This window comes from Brassica oleracea, chromosome C2 (assembly GCF_000695525.1).
Source record: "Brassica oleracea var. oleracea cultivar TO1000 chromosome C2, BOL, whole genome shotgun sequence".
NCBI lineage: Eukaryota > Viridiplantae > Streptophyta > Magnoliopsida > Brassicales > Brassicaceae > Brassica > Brassica oleracea.
The window spans coordinates 22,878,216-22,896,136 of NC_027749.1; the positions used below are offsets into that span (position 1 = coordinate 22,878,216).

The 17,921-nt window shown below is 36.1% G+C and overlaps 4 protein-coding genes, 1 long non-coding RNA gene and 1 other non-coding gene across 6 annotated transcripts; 2 read left to right on the plus strand and 4 right to left on the minus strand.

Moving 5' to 3' along the window:
• Positions 1-502: 502 nt before the first annotated feature.
• On the plus strand, positions 503-1,693 carry LOC106322541. The gene is made up of 2 exons (XR_001266450.1): positions 503-657; positions 850-1,693. It is a non-coding gene; the product is annotated as an uncharacterized LOC106322541 (long non-coding RNA).
• On the minus strand, positions 1,617-3,046 carry LOC106322540 (HVA22-like protein a). The gene is made up of 5 exons (XM_013760597.1): positions 2,819-3,046; positions 2,640-2,666; positions 2,427-2,549; positions 2,099-2,342; positions 1,617-1,847 (listed from the first exon to the last, which is right to left on the minus strand). The coding sequence occupies exons 1-5, from the start codon at positions 2,878-2,880 to the stop codon at positions 1,764-1,766; spliced, it is 540 nt and encodes a 179-aa protein (XP_013616051.1). The 5' UTR covers positions 2,881-3,046; the 3' UTR covers positions 1,617-1,763.
• A 699-nt stretch (positions 3,047-3,745) lies between these two features.
• TRNAL-AAG lies at positions 3,746-3,826 on the minus strand. The gene has a single exon. It is a non-coding gene; the product is annotated as a tRNA-Leu (tRNA).
• Positions 3,827-4,954: 1,128 nt separating this feature from the next.
• Positions 4,955-5,948, minus strand: LOC106325476 (glutathione S-transferase U10-like). Its single transcript, XM_013763528.1, has 2 exons — positions 5,561-5,948; positions 4,955-5,488 (listed from the first exon to the last, which is right to left on the minus strand). Exons 1-2 carry the CDS (start codon positions 5,882-5,884, stop codon positions 5,114-5,116), a joined length of 699 nt encoding a protein of 232 aa, XP_013618982.1. The 5' UTR covers positions 5,885-5,948; the 3' UTR covers positions 4,955-5,113.
• A 169-nt stretch (positions 5,949-6,117) lies between these two features.
• Positions 6,118-8,600, minus strand: LOC106323253 (pentatricopeptide repeat-containing protein At1g74630). Its single transcript, XM_013761408.1, has one exon. It carries the CDS (start codon positions 8,327-8,329, stop codon positions 6,395-6,397), a length of 1,935 nt encoding a protein of 644 aa, XP_013616862.1. The 5' UTR covers positions 8,330-8,600; the 3' UTR covers positions 6,118-6,394.
• A 912-nt stretch (positions 8,601-9,512) lies between these two features.
• Positions 9,513-11,905, plus strand: LOC106327898. The gene is made up of 4 exons (XM_013766204.1): positions 9,513-9,832; positions 10,180-10,495; positions 11,037-11,199; positions 11,268-11,905. Exons 1-4 carry the CDS (start codon positions 9,659-9,661, stop codon positions 11,734-11,736), a joined length of 1,122 nt encoding a protein of 373 aa, XP_013621658.1. The 5' UTR covers positions 9,513-9,658; the 3' UTR covers positions 11,737-11,905.
• The last annotated feature ends 6,016 nt before the right edge of the window (positions 11,906-17,921 follow it).

The following is a 17,921-nucleotide window of genomic DNA, read 5'->3' on the forward strand; positions in this document are numbered from 1 at the left end:
TCCGAGTCCAGCCTTAAGTCATCATAAGTAAAATTAACTCGTAGGTCGAATAATATAGGGTACTAATCTTTCATTGATACATTACAAGATACTATACCATATAGGATATATATCCTCAGTTAACCACATATTAAACCAAGGCTACTGCGAACTGCATCTATAGACTTTAAATTTCAGTGAAAATAAAGTAAAAGAGTATTAGTAATATTAACAAGTCTAGAAATTATGGCAAAAATAAAATAAAAGAAGATAATATGATAGATTGATATTCTCAGCAAAGATAATTCAGAGCAAAATGGATGAGGTAATAAACAGGCTAAAAGCCTAAAAAGCAGATCCAAGGCCATTAATAGAAGCTTGCATGTTAGGGTCGTAGATGGGCTAAACGGCCTGGGTTGGTTCAATCCAAACCCAACGACGGATTTTGAATTCATCAGCTTTTCTCTTGATATTATATTTGTATAAATCACCCCACTAGTTCCATTCGTGGCATCCGAAAAAAAAAAAAAAATGCAAATCACAACTCGAATATACTGACTACTACCAATTCAGCTGACACATCATCGTATCTAAAGTGGGTTTTGGTTTAATTTCAATTCTGTTTTTATTGCAGATCTTAAATCAAGGAATCGGGGAGGGTTGATTCTTCGACAACTGGTGAGCTTTGATTTGTAAAGCTCACTTCTTTATGGAATTTGGGATCTGAATTGCTTTTGATCTGATCGTATTGTGGATTCTAATGATTGTTTTGCTGAGTTAAAGAACATGTTTCATAGTAAAGTTGGATGTGTGTGCTTCTTGGATGATTTGATTGATGGATTTAAAGTTTCTGTTTGATTGTTCTCCCAGCTTCCTCCAATCATGTTAGAGGCACCGAGTTATCTGGTCTCAAGAGACTTACCATTAGAGAGTCCATCTGTAACTAGGCTTTAACAAAGAGGCACTTCTCAACTGCTTTGCTCACTGTTCCTTATCTGACTTCCCCTCCATCGCCTCGACGAACAGAGCCTTCCGCTCGCTTATCAAGGACAAGGGTCTGTATAGGCTGAGACGAGCAAACGGTATCGTGGAGCATGGGAAGCTTATGATCCAAACGGAGACCGTTGGCTACGTGTACCCAAAATGACATTCAACGAATGCTTCAGCTGTTCGGATAAAGAGTCTCTTGCCGTTGGTACAGAGCTTCTTTTGTTCGGTAAAGAAGTTATGTCCCATGTGATTTACAAGTATAGCGTCTTGACCCATGCGTGGACGTCTAATGAATACTCCGAGGTGCTTGGTGAGGTCGCGGTTGTAGCTCGAGGGTGTGACCCGCGTGGGAAGATATTGAACTCAGCTGAGATTTATAGCTTGGAGAGTGGGGAGTGGACGGTGATACCGAGCATGAACAAGGCGAGGAAGATGTGTTCATGGACGGGAGCTTCTATGTTGTTGGAGAGGGAAACTCGTAGATGCTTATGTGTGGTTATGGGATGTTGAGGAACTTGAGCGGAAAGTTATTAACTTGTTTATTAGGGTTCTTACATGGTATATCCTTCATTGTCTTTTGTGGGATTGTTGTTGTTCAGGCATAACCTGGTGGAACTGGACAAGTTTCAATAAACTTGAAGAAGATGTAATAACAAAACTCACGTTTTCTAATCTCATAACATTGTAATTTGATTCCATTATTAGCATTTCTTTTTACACAGCAGAGAGATCCCACACAAGCAGCAAAACAATAAAACATCAAAGACATGAACACACACGCACACACTCTAAAGTTAATAGCTTTTGAAGTTCCCTTCATTCAGATACTCCTCACCATACATAGTCTCATGCTGTTTATATCTTCTTGATTTATCAGCCTGCCAGATCAAAACAAGACTTATAAGCAATGTTCAAAAATCTCTAGACGGTAATTAGGCATTTTATAGGTGATTATTGATTACACAGACGCATAGATCGATTTTTTGAATGCCTAAACCGTTTTTGTAAAAAATCGTTCAAAAAGTTCCCACCTATGGGGACGGACGCCAACTAGACCGATTTTTAAGAGTCACATTCTGGAACTTAGAGAGAAAAATCTGCTAAAGGAGAGAGGGAGAGAGAGGATTACTCGGCTTAAGATCTTCTCGAAAGCATCAGGACCATTCTCAGCAATGTACTTCTCAGCAGCAGTTAACACATCATCTGGCTTTCTGAAGAAATCCATCTTCTTTGGCACATACCAGATGTTAATACTCTGTGGATTAACAAACACAGGTCTCACAAAGTGTTCATAGACATAAGCAGCGCCGCTAAAGTAAGGAATCACAAGCCAGCAAGTCAAGATAAGCTTCGCATATGACCAAATCGGTACCCTAGATTATTACACAACAACAACATTGTCAGCAACCGAAAGAAAGAAACTTTGGATTCGTGGTGGTGATTCAATCATCTTTTACCATTCGATGAGCTTGGCGAATGTGAGCTCGAAGAGTGTGAGTAAGGAGTAAAGGACCCAGTAAGTGAGCCATTGTTTGTCATCAGCGTGAGATTGAGTTTCAATTGCTCTCACTGAGGCATGTCTGTCCATTACAAGAAGAAGAAGGAAAGCATTAGATCAAGTAAAAGCTTTTGCCCTCTAGAGATCAATGATGAGATATGGAGAGACTTACAGTGGATAAACGAGACTAACAACAGGCCTGCAACAAGAGAATTGCGAGTAGTATCAGTACAAAGATTGGAACTTTAAACATGGGTTTTGTCTACAAAAAAATAGAAACTAGACTCTAGACTGTGATGGATTGAGCAGACTCAGAGATTTGAGAAAGGAGAGACAAGATTTGAACATTACCCAGCAAGAACATCGAAGTTCCTCAAAAGAACCTTGAGGAAACTTCCAACTCCAGATCCCATCCTCTCTCAAAGTTTGATTTTGGCTTTGAATCTTATTCTGAAAACAATACTAGTCACTGGAGATAGATTGATAGATGGGCAGAGAGAGAGAGAGAGAGCGAATAATTGTGTGGCCGACCTGTAGAAAGCTTTTGTTGGCTTTTAATGGTGGGCAAAAAAGTGTGAAAACGAGATGAGTGAATAAGTAAATAGAAAGCTACCATTAATCAAAGCTATTATGTAACTGTTGCCGACGTCAAAAAAAAAAAAAAATAGCAATCTTTTAATTTCTTTTTGGGTAAAAATCCGTTTTAGGAAATTTGGCAAAAATGTATATGTATATTGAATAAAACTTTACTTGCACATACTTTTTTTTCTTTTGTGTTGCTAAAAAAACACATAGGGTCCGACTGGTGACCATCCGGGAAACAAGAGGAACGAATAAAAAAGGAATGTACGGGAATAAAATACCAGGAATGAAAAGGAATGGTTATTCCTTATCAAATTTGACAAGGAATAATTTTGTTCTTTAATTCTCTACAAAAAAGGGAATGAAAGGGAATGAGAGGAAATTATTATTCCTTGTGAATGGTAATTTTTTTTAGGAACGTTAGGGAATGCATTCCCTGGTCACCATTCATACCCATATATTATTTTTAGTGATTGATTCAAATTTTTATCATTTAAAACTTAGTTAAATAGTTAAGCTATAACATATATTAATATTTTATTTATTTACTAAAGATTAACTAATAACAATGGTTTAAACTTTAAAGTTATTTAAGTGTTACTTCTTCATTCATTTCAGGACCACTAGCAACCTACAACAGTTTCAGGGAATATCTACCAAAAGTGGAACAGTTTGGGAAAAAATCATAAAAAGAAATGTTGACAGTGGGATTTGAACCCACGCCCTTTCGGACCAGAACCTTAATCTGGCGCCTTAGACCAACTCGGCCATATCAACTTGTTGTTCAGAATTTATTGATCATTTTAGAAATCCTTTCAAACTCCGAAACCAAATCGTACATGAAAGTTCCCACCTTTTAGGGATTTCAAGTAGTAACCTTCCCCCTAAAAATGACAGAGAGATCCTTTACAGTCATAACCGCTTTCAAGCGCACTCTGTCTCTATCCAATCCACACACCGCAGCGTGCTTGAAAAGCTCGGCCTTTGCGGAAAATTCGAAGCGATGGAACAGGTTTTTGTCTATTGATTTACGGCGCAATCTTAATAACCACATGCTCGAAGTCGAAGGTGTTTACGTCGCTGTAATGAAAAGCTACGGTAAGAAAAGGGAAAGTCCAAGAAGCAGTAAACGTCTTCGAAAGGATGGATTTTTACGGGTGCGAACCCACTGTTTTCTCTTATAACGCTATCATGAGTGTGTTGGTTGATGCTGGCTACTTTGATCGCCCCTGATGTGTACTCTTTCACTATTAGGCTTCTTAGCAATATGTCTTCTCATGGTCATGGGTGTGAGGTGAAACAAACCGTGCTTTAGCCTTGTTTAATGAGGCCTTAGGGAGAGGAGTAAAGCCTAACGTGATTCTTTACAACACACTGATCAAAGGATTGTCTAATCACGGTTTGATAAAAAGGATGTGTCTGCTCCTAAGCTTGTGTTTGAGGATGTGTTGAAGAAGAGCTGTATTACATATTATGCTTACGAACTTCTTTTTGATGGGATTAAGGCTGCGCAAGAAAAAGGGTTTCACAGTTGTAGTAGCCATGTGAATCTAGGTCCCCTGTGAGCTTTTATCCAAGACACAAAGATGTTGGAGTAGCTCTGGTCTCTTAAACATGATGTTGAGTGATGCAGCTTTCAGTTTTTTTTTTTTTTTTGATTCAGTTTCTTCTTTCCCTTTGTGGTAATGCTACAAGAAGCCATAGTGGAGGAACAGAACACGGTACCACTGTGAAGAAGCTGCAGGAGGTATGTAAAGCTGTACAACTTTTTGAGTACTATACCCTTTTTTTTTGTTATGTGTGAATTTGCTGGTTACAGTCTCTGTGAAGGAGATCTTACAGTGATAGAGCCCAATCTTGATTATAAATGTGTATCAAGTGACTGTAGAAAGCATGAAAGATACTGACAAATGCATTTATTTAGTTTCAATATCATACATTAGTAACTGCCATCACATAAACGACTTGTCTCAAGGAATAACTTGGCAAGTGCCTTTATTTATTAGTTTCAATCTATTATTATTCTTTGAGACATCAAATCACTAGACCAATATTTTGATCTCATTACGTGTTTGCAGCCTGCTGGAGATGCATTTGTCTATACATCTGGAGAAAGGGCACCAACCTATCACTAGGCACTTCAGCTTCTTTAATCACGGCCAGCTCTTTCAGGCTCTCTATCCAGTTGTATAATGTTGGAGTGTTCACTGGATCAATGATCCCTACACCGAACAGTTCATGATAATCTTTGTGGGATCCAAAAGTAGAGATAATGATGATGTCCAAAAGCCCGACATCATCATTCTCTCTGATGATTTTATTCGGGAAATGCTTCTTTAGTCCTTCTTCAAGAACTTTGAACCTCTCTCTAGCCTCTTCTATAGCCTTTTCTTGAGCTTCACCTTCTTGAAACAGAACTTTACGCATGACCTCAATCACCTGCAACAAGAAACAATCATTCATTCATGCAATAACCATATCAATTTTCTGGCGAGAGATCTGGTACAACACCTGTTCGTTGATGTAGCTGACCCAGAACCGGACCTGGGCCCTTTCATAAGAATCCTCTGGCAAGAGACGAGGAGAATTCTTCCACGTTTCATCGATATATTCAAGAATCACTTGTGATTCAGCCACTGGTTTACCATCATGGACAAGAAGAGGAACCTTCTTGTGAACAGGGTTGAGTTGAACTAGCGACTCCGTCTTGTTGCTTAGATCTTCTTCCACGTACTCGTAGAGTATACCCTTAAGTTTAAGGGCGATTTCGACTCTCTTTGAGTATGTGCTTGCCCACATCCCATGTAGTGTCACTTTGCTCTTGTTCTCCTCCATTGTTTTTCTTTCCTTCTATACTTCTTGGGGATTGTCCTCTTTATAGAGTTTTGAGACGTGAGTGTCTTTGCTTTGGATTGTGTTTGTCTTGTTCATCAAGCCTATTGGGGTGTTTATTTTATCTTTTGTTCAAAGTGACTTTGAAGTTTGAATTATTCAATAGATATGATGTGACAACATTCGAACTTATTGAATGAAGGATTTGTTTATTAGATATATATTCAAGACTGGTAAAATAGAGTTTAATATTCAAATTTCTTTGACTGTGTTGCCGCCCAAGAAAATGAAAATCATAAAACAATAACTAGAGTACTGTTCTAGAACTGTCCGAGAGCCTCTGATCATTCAAACGACAAGGCTGTCTCCCACACTGCAAGCAATCTCAACTTCAGTCTCCAATTACTTTCAACTGTTATGTCAGAGCTTGGGGAAGACTTGTGCATTCAATGTCTGAACATTCTACATTTTCCCCCAAACACGAGAGAAAAAGGAATGGTGCAATCAGAACTTTTACCAGTAATCACGGCATGAACAGGAACCATCCTTGAACGAATGGAAGCGGCTTCTGTCTCTGACCACAATCTCTACTCCATAAACTCTCGAGGTCAGCTTCATCACAGCGTGACAATCTCTGCAAATTCTCAGATTCTTTACTATCCTGATACTTGCTCCTTGGCGAAATCTAGCTAGAGCAAATGCAAGTGCAAGCTTCTCACTGTGTTTACTCACTTGATCCTCCTTTTCTTCTTCTTCTATATCATACAAAGCATTTGCAACTTCCGGGGCATACCCAGCTTCATCTTTAAGCCTCAAGATGATTTCCTTTAGCTTCTCGTGGGCCTCTGTAATGATTCTTCCCTTCTTTTTCTCACCGGCAGTGAACTTGTACATGGCTTTATCAACCTCAACCAAGCTCCAACCAGTTACCTTCTTGATCTTATTCACAATCATTGACTTTCTGATAGAAGCAACGTCCTTCCATTTACCAGAAGTAGCATAAACATTCGACAAAAGAACAAGATCACCAGGGTTGTTTGGGTCAAGCTCATTAAGCTTGTGTTTAACTTCCTCGGCCAGCTCTGTATCCCCATGACTACTGCAAGCGCCGAGAAGAGTGCGCCACACAACAGCAGTTGGTGGAACTGGCATTTGGCATATGAAACTGTAAGCCTTTTGGAGTTTTCCAGATCGGCCATATAAATCAACCATGCAACCATAGTGTTCAATCTCTGGTTTTATGTTGTAAACTCTCTTCATCTTAGAGAAGTAATCTTCACCTTCTCTGATCAGTCCAGCGTGACTGCAAGCATACAGAAGCGAAACGAAAGATATCTTGTCAGGGGTAACGCTAGACTCAGTCATTTCATTGAAGAGTCTAATAGCTTCTTCACCGTGACCATACATTGCTAATCCCGCAATCATTGAAGTCCAAGACACAATGCTCTTCTTCTCTGGCATACTTTCAAAGACTAACCTAGCTAATGAGACATCACCGCACCTAGAATACATATCGATAAGCGCATTGTTCACCGAGACTATCCAACTATACCCTGCTTTATCTACAAACCCGTGTAACGCCTTCCCAAACTCAAACGCCCCAGACTGGGAACATGCAGAGAGAACTCCACTCAGGCTTACTTCATTTGGTCTCATCTCTGCACGTAGAAGCTCCCTGAAACAAGAGAAAGCCTCATGGAAGCTACCGTTATGCGCAAACCCGACAATCATAGTGCTCCAAGAGACATCATCCTTGCTAGGCATATCCGAAAACAAACGTTTAGCACTCTCAACCTCTCCGGCTTTAGTGTAACCAGCGAGCATCACGTTCCACGACATCTGATCCCTCACACTCATCTCACCAAAGATCTCCTCGGCTCCCGCAACGTCATTCCCCCTGAAACAGGCCGTGACCACAGCATTCCACGCAACTAAATTCCGTTTAGGCATTTCATCGAACACCTTGCGAGCAAACTCCACGCACCCGCATTCCCCGTACAGACCGATCAAGGTAGTGGCGACGAACATATGCGAACCCAACCCATGCTTCAAAGCTTGACAATGCAACTGAAACCCAGTTCCCAAAGACCCGAAACTCGCCGCCGCCTTGATTACAAACGCGAAGGAGAAGCTGTCCGGAAAAATCCGAGCTTTCCTCATCATCTCAACAAACACGGAGATGGAGCTCTGCGGGTTGTCGGATTGTGAGTACCCTCGGACGAGAGTGTTGAACATGAAGGCGTCAGGGCGAGGATAAGAGAGCAACAGACGGCGAGCGTAGGGTAAAGCGCCGGGGATGGAGATGGAACATTGTAGGATGAGTTTTCCGGTGAAGTAGGAATCGGTGTCGAGGCAGGATTTGATGAAGGAGGCATGGATTTGGGTTAGTGCTCTCAAGGTCTTGCAGCTAGTGAGGAGAGAGTTGTGATGGTGTAGTGCAATAGACATTGTCTAAAAGAGACAGTGGCAAAGTAACTAACTAACTTACACACAAAACTCGATGAAGTCTTGTCTGTTTGTTTGTAGTCATGACCTTTGTAGGAGTCTTGTAAAAAAGACTTAGAGATGGTGAGAGTTGCTCATTGGCATCGCATGCTTCTGAGTGAGTGCATTGATGTGAAATGATACATTATTCCACAGAGTTTATCTTGAAGGAATCGGTATAGCGATATCTCATATCTCTAATTGATCGAGTGAACACTCCGGCCTTATACAACTGGATAGAGCGCCTGCAAGAGCTGACCGTGATGAAAAAAACTGAAGTGCCTAGTACTAGTAGTGTTGCGGACAAGACTGGAATCATCTAAACAATTTTATAATGGTTTAAACTGATTTGAATCACATAATCAATTTTTTAAAATTCATTTCGGTTTGTTATTTAGACTAGTTTTAGAACTATGGTTTGAGCTACTGGCTATCATCAGTGGAGAAATCACCGCCAACGCAAACTTTCAAAGCAATCATAACTTAAGGTCTTTATTTGCTAGGTTTATGGTTCATATTAGGCCTGAAACTTTTATCTGAGATCCGATCTGAAAATCCGGATATCCGGAGGGGCCGAATCCGGATCTGGATAGTAAAATGTTGGATCCGTAAAAACCGGATCCGGATCCGGATATCTTGATTTTTTAGTCCGGATATTCGGATCCGTAAGTTTTATTAATAACTATTTCAAAAATAGTAATATCTATATATAAAAACTAATTTTATTTAATATATTTTCATTTTTATAATAGTATATATAAATTTTATGTAAATTTTATACATAGAAATAATTAAAACATTATATATCTTTTTATTTTTAAATTATTGTTAATATTTTATATATATTAATATTATTATTTTTATTTATTTTAAGGATCGAGATTCGAATCTAGATATCCGTCGATATTACAATTTTTAGAAGGATATTCGACGCCCGGATATCTGAGAACCTCAGATCCGGATAATGATAGTAAAATTATGGATTCGCTGGATAAGGATCCGGATCCGAATACTTTAAAATTACCCGGATACCGTTGCAGGCCTAGTTCATATTGTGTATGGGGTTGTTTATGACGTTTGACATTCTTCATGGATAAGAACGCAATATATGAAATATATTTGGACTGGTGCTGAAAATTTCTGAGATTTTTTCCCAACGCCTTTGACGAGAAGCAAAATCAACACGTCTGGTGGTTCTGGGTTCTAAAGTCTCAACCTTTGAATTGTCGCTTCCTACCAAATCTTCGAAAAGCCTCTAACTTTATTGTATTATCCATCCTCTCCTCTGCTTCCATGGCTGCTTCAGCTGCTTTCTCTGTATCCTCACCACCTCTCGTACCCTCTTCCTGCAAAATTCGAAGACCGTTTCTCTTGCTTGGTTCAAAAAGCTTCAAACCCGTTTCGGTTAGAGCTTCTGTCGGAAACCCCTCGATCTCCATCGATGACAAAGTTTCAGTCCAAACTAAGGTTAGTTAGTGTTTTGTCTGATCGTCTCAGTTTCAGTTTAAAATTTGATCATTTGACTTCGTTAAGAGATTACTAAAAATGGTATAATCGTATTGGGTTCTCTAGAATATAGTTTTTGGAAGAAGAGATTGATGAAAGTTATGATCTTTACGGAACAATCTTTAGTTTGTTGGTTTCATGTTGTTCTGTTTTGAAAGCTTGATCATATTTGACTTTAAAGTGAGATGTATTGGATGCTCTATCAATTGACTTGAGATCGATGTTGTTTATTTGAAACCAGGATTGAAAAGTTATGATCTTCATGGAATAATCGTTAGTTTATTGCTTTCGTTGTTGTTCTGTTTCAGACAAGCAAGTGGCAGTGGAAGTTCAAGGGAAACTCGATTGGTATACACTACGAGGAGCATGAGGGAGAGAAGAGTGAATCAGCTAAGAATATCCTGATGATACCAACGATATCAGATGTTAGCACCGTGGAGGAGTGGAGATCTGTGGCTAGAAACATTGTGCAGCGTGATGGGGAAGTTAATTGGCGTGCAACTATTGTAGATTGGCCTGGTCTTGGTTACTCTGATAAACTTAAGATGGATTACGACACAGATGTCATGGAGAGGTTTGTGGTTGACTTCATGAACTCACCTGAGAGCCCAATGAGCCATGCAGGTTAGTGTAAAGCTTTATATGAACTGCTTCCATGACTTTAGTTCGATATGGAAACTGATTCATGTAGACTAGTTATATCTATATTTGACATGGTTCTAAATGTCAATCTAGGTGGCAAATCGGTCCTAACCGAAACGATTTATACTACCCAAATCTGTTCGATCTAAATGAGTCAAAATATGTTAAATTAAGTAGTAATGTTAGTACAAATCTACAATTTTTCTAATTTCTTTTGTTTTGAATATCTAATTTTGATAATTTATCAAAATAATTTTATAACTAAACTCAAAAACTAAAATATCTTGTATAAATGTGAAATATATATGAAATAAATTAATAATTTGTTAACGTCCAAGCTCTGAATAGTCCGCCTTGCCTAGCTGGTCTTCTACAAAGCGACTAGTTACAGCCTAGTGATTTCTGGAACATTGGTTATACATGAGCTTATATGTGTGTTAGAATTATGTAGCTTAAGCTTATTTTGAGACCATGTGTATGGGAATGAATGCTTATATCTTGACATGATGTCAAAACGAAACAGGTAATGATGATATAGTAATCATTGGAGGAGGACATGCAGCAACACTAGCAGTACGTGCTACCCAACGTGGGCTACTAAAACCATCAGCTATTGCTGCTGTTGCACCTACTTGGGCTGGACCTCTCCCTATTGTGTTTGGCCGTGACTCTTCCATGGTGACAAGGTCTGTTGCTTTCATTAAGTCCTCCTGTCTTAGTCCTGTCTTGATTGACCTGGTTTCTGTCCCAACAGGTATGGTCTCCTAAGAGGAACACTAAGAGCACCTGGTGTTGGTTGGATGATGTACAACATGCTAGTGAGCAACGAGAAATCAATCGAGTCTCAATACAAATCCCATGTTTATGCAGACCAAAGCAACGTGACTGACGCCATAATCCAAAGCAAATACGAGTTAACAAAGCAGAAGGGATCACGCTACGTCCCTGCAGCTTTCTTAACGGGTTTACTCGACCCGGTTTCATCCAGGGATGAGTTTCTCCAGCTGTTTGCTGATTTGGAAGGGAAACTTCCGGTTATGGTGATGTCAACGAAAGGAGCTCCAAAGAGATCAAAAGCTGAGATGGAGGCACTTAGAGGAGCCAAAGGAGTTTGCAAATTTGTGGAGGTTGAAGGTGCACTCTTGCCTCAAGAAGAGTATCCTTCTCTTGTTGCTCAAGAGCTCTACAACTTCTTGCAAGAGACCAATGCTTCTTCCTCGTAAGTTCACTATGTGAGCCCAGGCCCATACATAGTTTATTGATTGTTTGGTACTACACTTAAAACGTCCTACTATATTGTTTTGTTTTCTAGTTTCTACCATGTTCTTATCTTATAAAAGTACAACTTTCTTGCAATAATTTAGCTTATTTATTGTTCAGTATTTTCTTCGAGTTTTATGTAAAAGCAATTGAATAGAAACGAAAATATTAGAAGTATAAATCCCACCATGGATCCAAGATCATAATAAATAGATTCTGATACAACAGTTACTGAGTTGCAACAGTTTCTGTATCATGGACCCAAGTTCTGTGAATGCTACGTACGTTCATCACAAGCCATTCATTTAGCCGACGTGGACTTGGGCCTCAGTCCATTATTTCAATGAGCCAATTGCGTATCCAAAACTGACTTAGACCATTTATTTCTTTTACTTTTTTTTTGAACACTTTATATCTTTTACTTTTGTATTTTGCAAATGTATAACTAAATTAAACAAATTCCTATCATTATAAAGTTTTCTTATAATTATATATTATCATGAATTCGATCAAGCAATCTATATATAATAGCAAACCCAAATTCTGTACTTCGTGATATCATCATTTTTTATAGGAAACAAAAATTTCAATCCAATTATCAGAAATTTCTTGTTTTTATGATCTAAAGGACATAAAACACTTTTGCTGATGTCATCAAAAAAATTATATTTGACAACTCTTCTTTGAACAGTTATCTATTTAAGTAACACATCCCTTAACAAACATGTCTTTTCGTTTTCTATTTAAACAATGCATCCTTTAACAAAAATACTTTTTCATAATTTTAAATACTTTAAGAAAAAATTGAAGAGCTACAATCCGACAGTCATAATTGTCTGTTTTAATATCTAATGGTCCTAAAATTATTTTGGTTCAAATGTCTTATGCCTTATCGCAACTCCTTCCGAAGAGTTTTCATCTCAAACAACACATACTTTCTAGAGTAGCCCTCGATGTACTTTTTCAAAATCTATATATTGAATTTTTTACAGCAGATATATTTTTACAAAATATATTTCGTTCTTTTAGTATTCATCTACTATCTTTTAGTATTCATCTTCTATCTCATTTTCTATTTTTTAGTCTCTGTTAAGATATGCCATTTGGTATCTTCTTGTAAGCTTAACTATTGATTCTTAACTATAGATTGTATAACGGTTGCACAAAGTGTACATATAGGAAATAGAATTTAAAGTATGAAAATGCACATATAAATAGTCTGTCTTCTTCTCCTTCCGTCGAAGTTGAAATATATGCATAGCTGTAAGTTTTACCTAACCATCGTTAGTTTTCACGAGTTTACACATGACAAAGTTTGTATTAGCATAAGACATAGACAAACATTTTGGGTTTGATAGTAGTCATCAAAAGATATTATAATAATACTAGCAATTAGGATTATATACTAAACAAACGAGATGACTTAAGTGTCCAACAAAATATAAAGTAGGATAATAACTATCGCAAGTAACTTTGCTGTTGTTGCTGCCAAAACGTTAGGATCAAATAAAATAAGAAGTCTTAAAATTAATCTTTTTTTAATATGCAAGTCTCAAATAAAATAAGATTGCAAGTCTGTTTTTATTATCTAATGGTCTTAAAATTATTTTGGTTTAAAATTATTTGGAAAGTCAGTTACATACATAATTGATGAAGATGGCAATTGAAGATCTGAATGGATGCTTTGTGGCATTAAAAAAAACTGTCGTCTTTCATTTTATGATCTCAAAAACTTAATGCACATCTGTTTTTTTTTTTTGTTTTATATTAAAATCAAACCGGATAACCGGAATACAGTTCAGATTACAAGTTCGATTTGAACAAAATTTCTCAAAGTCTACAAATTGCTAAAACACGCTTCGCCCACCCACTAAACCCGACACATTCCGCGAGTCCGCTTTTTATATCCCTAAGAATCAGTTGCCGTTCTCTACCATTGACGATGACCATGAGAACGTGAGGTTCTCGTCGTTGCCTTGGATGCCGGGAATTCCCATGTCGTCTCCGGTGTAGCTAGCTTCTGATGAACGCCTCAAACTTGTAATCGTCACCAACATTGAAGCTCTAGACGACAAGAGATGAGAAGGGGAAGAGGACACAAACCCGAACATAGAGCCAAGACCCCGCTGTACAATCTCACCTCAAACGCCAATAGCCGCATTGACCAAAGGAACGCGAAGCACCTCCGACAATAACGACCTGCAGAAAGACGGATCCGAGAAGATAGCAGCAGATGGACTGGAATAAGCTCAATGACCTGCAAAAGGAAAGTGAAAGACAACACTACCATAGACATCAACTGATACCCATGGCACTGGGATGTGTTTCCTTCCCGATTGGTGCCTCCGGTGAGGTAAAGGACCACTGACTCGAGATCCATCACAACCACCGCCAATCGCCTCCTCCAAGAACTGGAGGACGGAGAACCATTGCTTTCACGATAGTTGCACATCTGTTGTAGATATATATACTTAAAATGTTTAAGTGATTTGATATTTATTTGATGTATATGTGGCTATATAAGTATGTGCAATGGCTAAATAACTAAATTAACCAAAAAATAAAATTACATGATATTTGTAATCAATTTTACTATTTCTAAATATATATAAAAATATATATAAAAATGAATCTAATGATAACTCTTTAACAAATTATGCAAATTTAGGATACACGGTTATTAAGATGAAAAATTATATACTTATACATTTTGACAGTTTATTTTAAACCAATGCAACACTTAAGATGAAATGATACAATGTTAGAGTGAAAGCTACATTTTAGACATTTTGACAAATAAAAATAAATTAATGCAACTTTTATGATGAAGAAACGCATTATTAAGATGAAAAATACATATTTCTACATTTTGACAACTTAAAAAAAAACAATACAACTCTTAAAACGAAAATACACAATGCTAAAATGAAAATTTTCATCCTTAGACATTAATTAGGATTCTTATTAATGAGTTGTGTATTTAAAAAAAAATGATTAGTTTTGTTTTTCCAACATGCAACTATTAGAAACTTTTTTAAAGTAGTTATAATATCTAAATAAGAATATATTTATATAATTATTAGTTTTAAGAATTGTGTCTTTTCTATAAGAGTTGTGTATTTTGATTAAAAAAATATTAAGATTAATTTTGTTTTCCCAACATGCAACTATTGAAAAACTTTTAAAAAAGTAGTTAAAATATTTCAATAAGTGTATTCTTACATTTTTTCAACATGCAACTATTGGAACTTTTTTAAAAAGTAGTTATAATATCTTAATAAATGCATTTATTAGTTATAAGCCATGTTCAAAAACGCGGGCGAGTTGACCGATTCCTCGCTGGATAAACGTACATCGGTGGTGCTCCGCCACGCTTTTGCCTTACGCGGCCAATAACTCGGATTTAAAAAAAAGAGAGTATAAAACATGCCATTTTCAGGTTCTAAATCAGTATTTCGTTATGGATCTAAAATGTTTTCTTGATAACTATTAAGAATCGAAGCAAATCGATAAAAACAAGATAATTTATGCTGAAAGAAAAAAACAGCTGTAAATTAGGGTTGAGAAAAAGTGTTGAGAGGAAGAAAATGAAAAGGGAAAATACTATTTTGCCCTTTATTAATGAGATACAGGAAAAAACCACCAATAAATGTTTTTGGTATTCGAACCCGAGACAAGGAGTTTACCAACACTCCATATAACCTCTGTGCTTCGGCAACAAATATGTTATGCTATCTTAATATATTATTGATATCGAATAAACATAAATTTTATTTATTTTTATTAAAAATTAATCTCCGATTACTCCCCGATTTTTTTTCGATTTTCTCTTAACTCGCTAGGCGCAGGTCGAGCGCACGCGTAGCGCCTAGCGCGATTCCGAACATGGGTTATAAGAGTTATTTTCTCATCATAAGAGTTGTATATTTTCATAAAACTGAAGTTAGTTTTGTTTTCCCATTATACAACTATTATATCTAATGGTCAGGATTGATTTAATTTATACAATCCAATGGTGAGGATTGATTTAATTTATACAATAAGTGACACCATCATTTATTAATGCAAACAAGTTCTTCTGTCATCCCAAACCAACGCGTTCCCTCAAATAAAAATGACATCTTTTAAAAAAATTATACATGTCAATATAGCAGTATGACCAACTGTCAATTATTATTTTTATATAAACTAAGGGATATAATACACTCTTCCTAAGAGTGTTTACATCACCCAAACAATACAAATTGGCAACTCTTCTTGAATATTCTTTTTTTCCAAACAATACATACCATTTAGATTAACAAATGTACATTTTCATTAATCATTTATTTTGTTAAGAATAACAAACATACTCTTTCGTAATTATTTTTATTTGTTAAATTAAAAAAGGAGGTGTGAATTTCAGTGTTATGATTTATGAAATATTAATTTACTTGTAAAATTTCCTTCTAAAGAAACACATACCTTTTGGAGTAGCAAAGTACCTACTTCTTTAAAAACTTATATACTGAACCTTTTTAAAACAGAAACTTGTACCTTTGAGAATTTTATATACTGAACGTTTTTAGAACAGAAACCTATAACCAATTGGTTTCTTTATTTCTCCTTTATTGTTTCACAAACATATTTTAAACAGAAACCCATAAAACATTCATAAAATTGCTCCTCGATTACTTCTTGATTTATTTTCGAGTTTTTCTTTTTATTTCCCGCAGATGTCATCAATTGTTTTTAGAAAAAAATCAATCTAACGGTTGAGTTTGCTCCTAATCTCTAATCTCTAATCGACTATAATTTCAAAATCATAGTTTCAATTAGTTAACCTAATAATTCTGAAGGATTGCATCACTTTGGCATAAGTGTTTTTAATATCTTTTATTTATAATAAAATTATAATAGTTTTATTTTCATCTTCAATGCTTTTATTTTTAACTATATCAGGTATATATATTTTAAAAAACATTTATATATTATAATTTTTGTTTTAAACATTTAATGTATAATACTTTAAAAAATAGTATTGAAAATTTAATACTTTTGAAGGGTTGCGTCACTTTGGCATTAGTGTTTTCAATATTTTTTATTTATAATAAAGTTCAAATAATCTTATTTTCATCTTTAATGTTTTTATTTTAACAATATCAGTTATATATATATATATATATTTAAATCATATATTTTTATTTTTAAAACATTTAATATGTAATCATTGAATATTAATATTTAAAACTTAATATTAAATTTCCCCCGCGATTTCGCGGGTGTCAACGTCCTAGTAGTTTATAACAGTAAAAAAATTGTATGGTTTTAGCTTACTCAAAAGAGTAAAAGGCAAATAAATATATACAACATATTATTAGATTTTTTTTTTGAAAGCCTCTTTTTTTGAAACGCAACAAATTATTAGATATACATGAAAATTTAGTCAAATATTTAATTTTTTAAAAAAGTATTTAAATTAATTAAATCGATCAGTTCAGATCTTATTTTAGTCTCCTTTAGAAATGGGTGATCGGATCTCCATTAGAAATGGATAATTATTGCTTTCAGAAATATTATCAAGAGAAAGAAAGGCATCAATTTTGTTGCCATATGTTAGGTTACACATGATTAGAAATTTATAATGAACTGCTTTAATTACGGAAAACGACTCTACGACACAACTCTCTCTATAATAGATTTACGGTGGACTATTAGGTGTATCTACATCTATGCGTATGTTAGTAGTTACTTATACGGTTAGGTGCACGATAGCTAATCTTATCTTGTATATATACAGAACTACACTTTACAGATTCATTAATGGGAAGATTCATATTTCATAACAAACTTCTTTCCACTCTCATATCATCTTCTTCACATCAGCTTTCGTAAACCTTAATAAGGTATTAGAGCCTCACGATCATGAGTACATCTCTGCGTGATCTTGCTCTATATCAGATTCTCTTCTTCTTATTCATCGTCACTCGTTCCGTTTTCTTCTTTGTTCGATCTATCTTCGTTTTCTTGATTTTACGATCTGATTGAAGCTCGTTTCGTCCAATCTGAGCTTCGATTGAGATTCGTCTCTCTTCTTTTGTGCTTTGATTGCACTTTTACTCTTTGATCTACGGTTTTTTTCTTCTTGGATTCTGTATCTTTTGGAGCT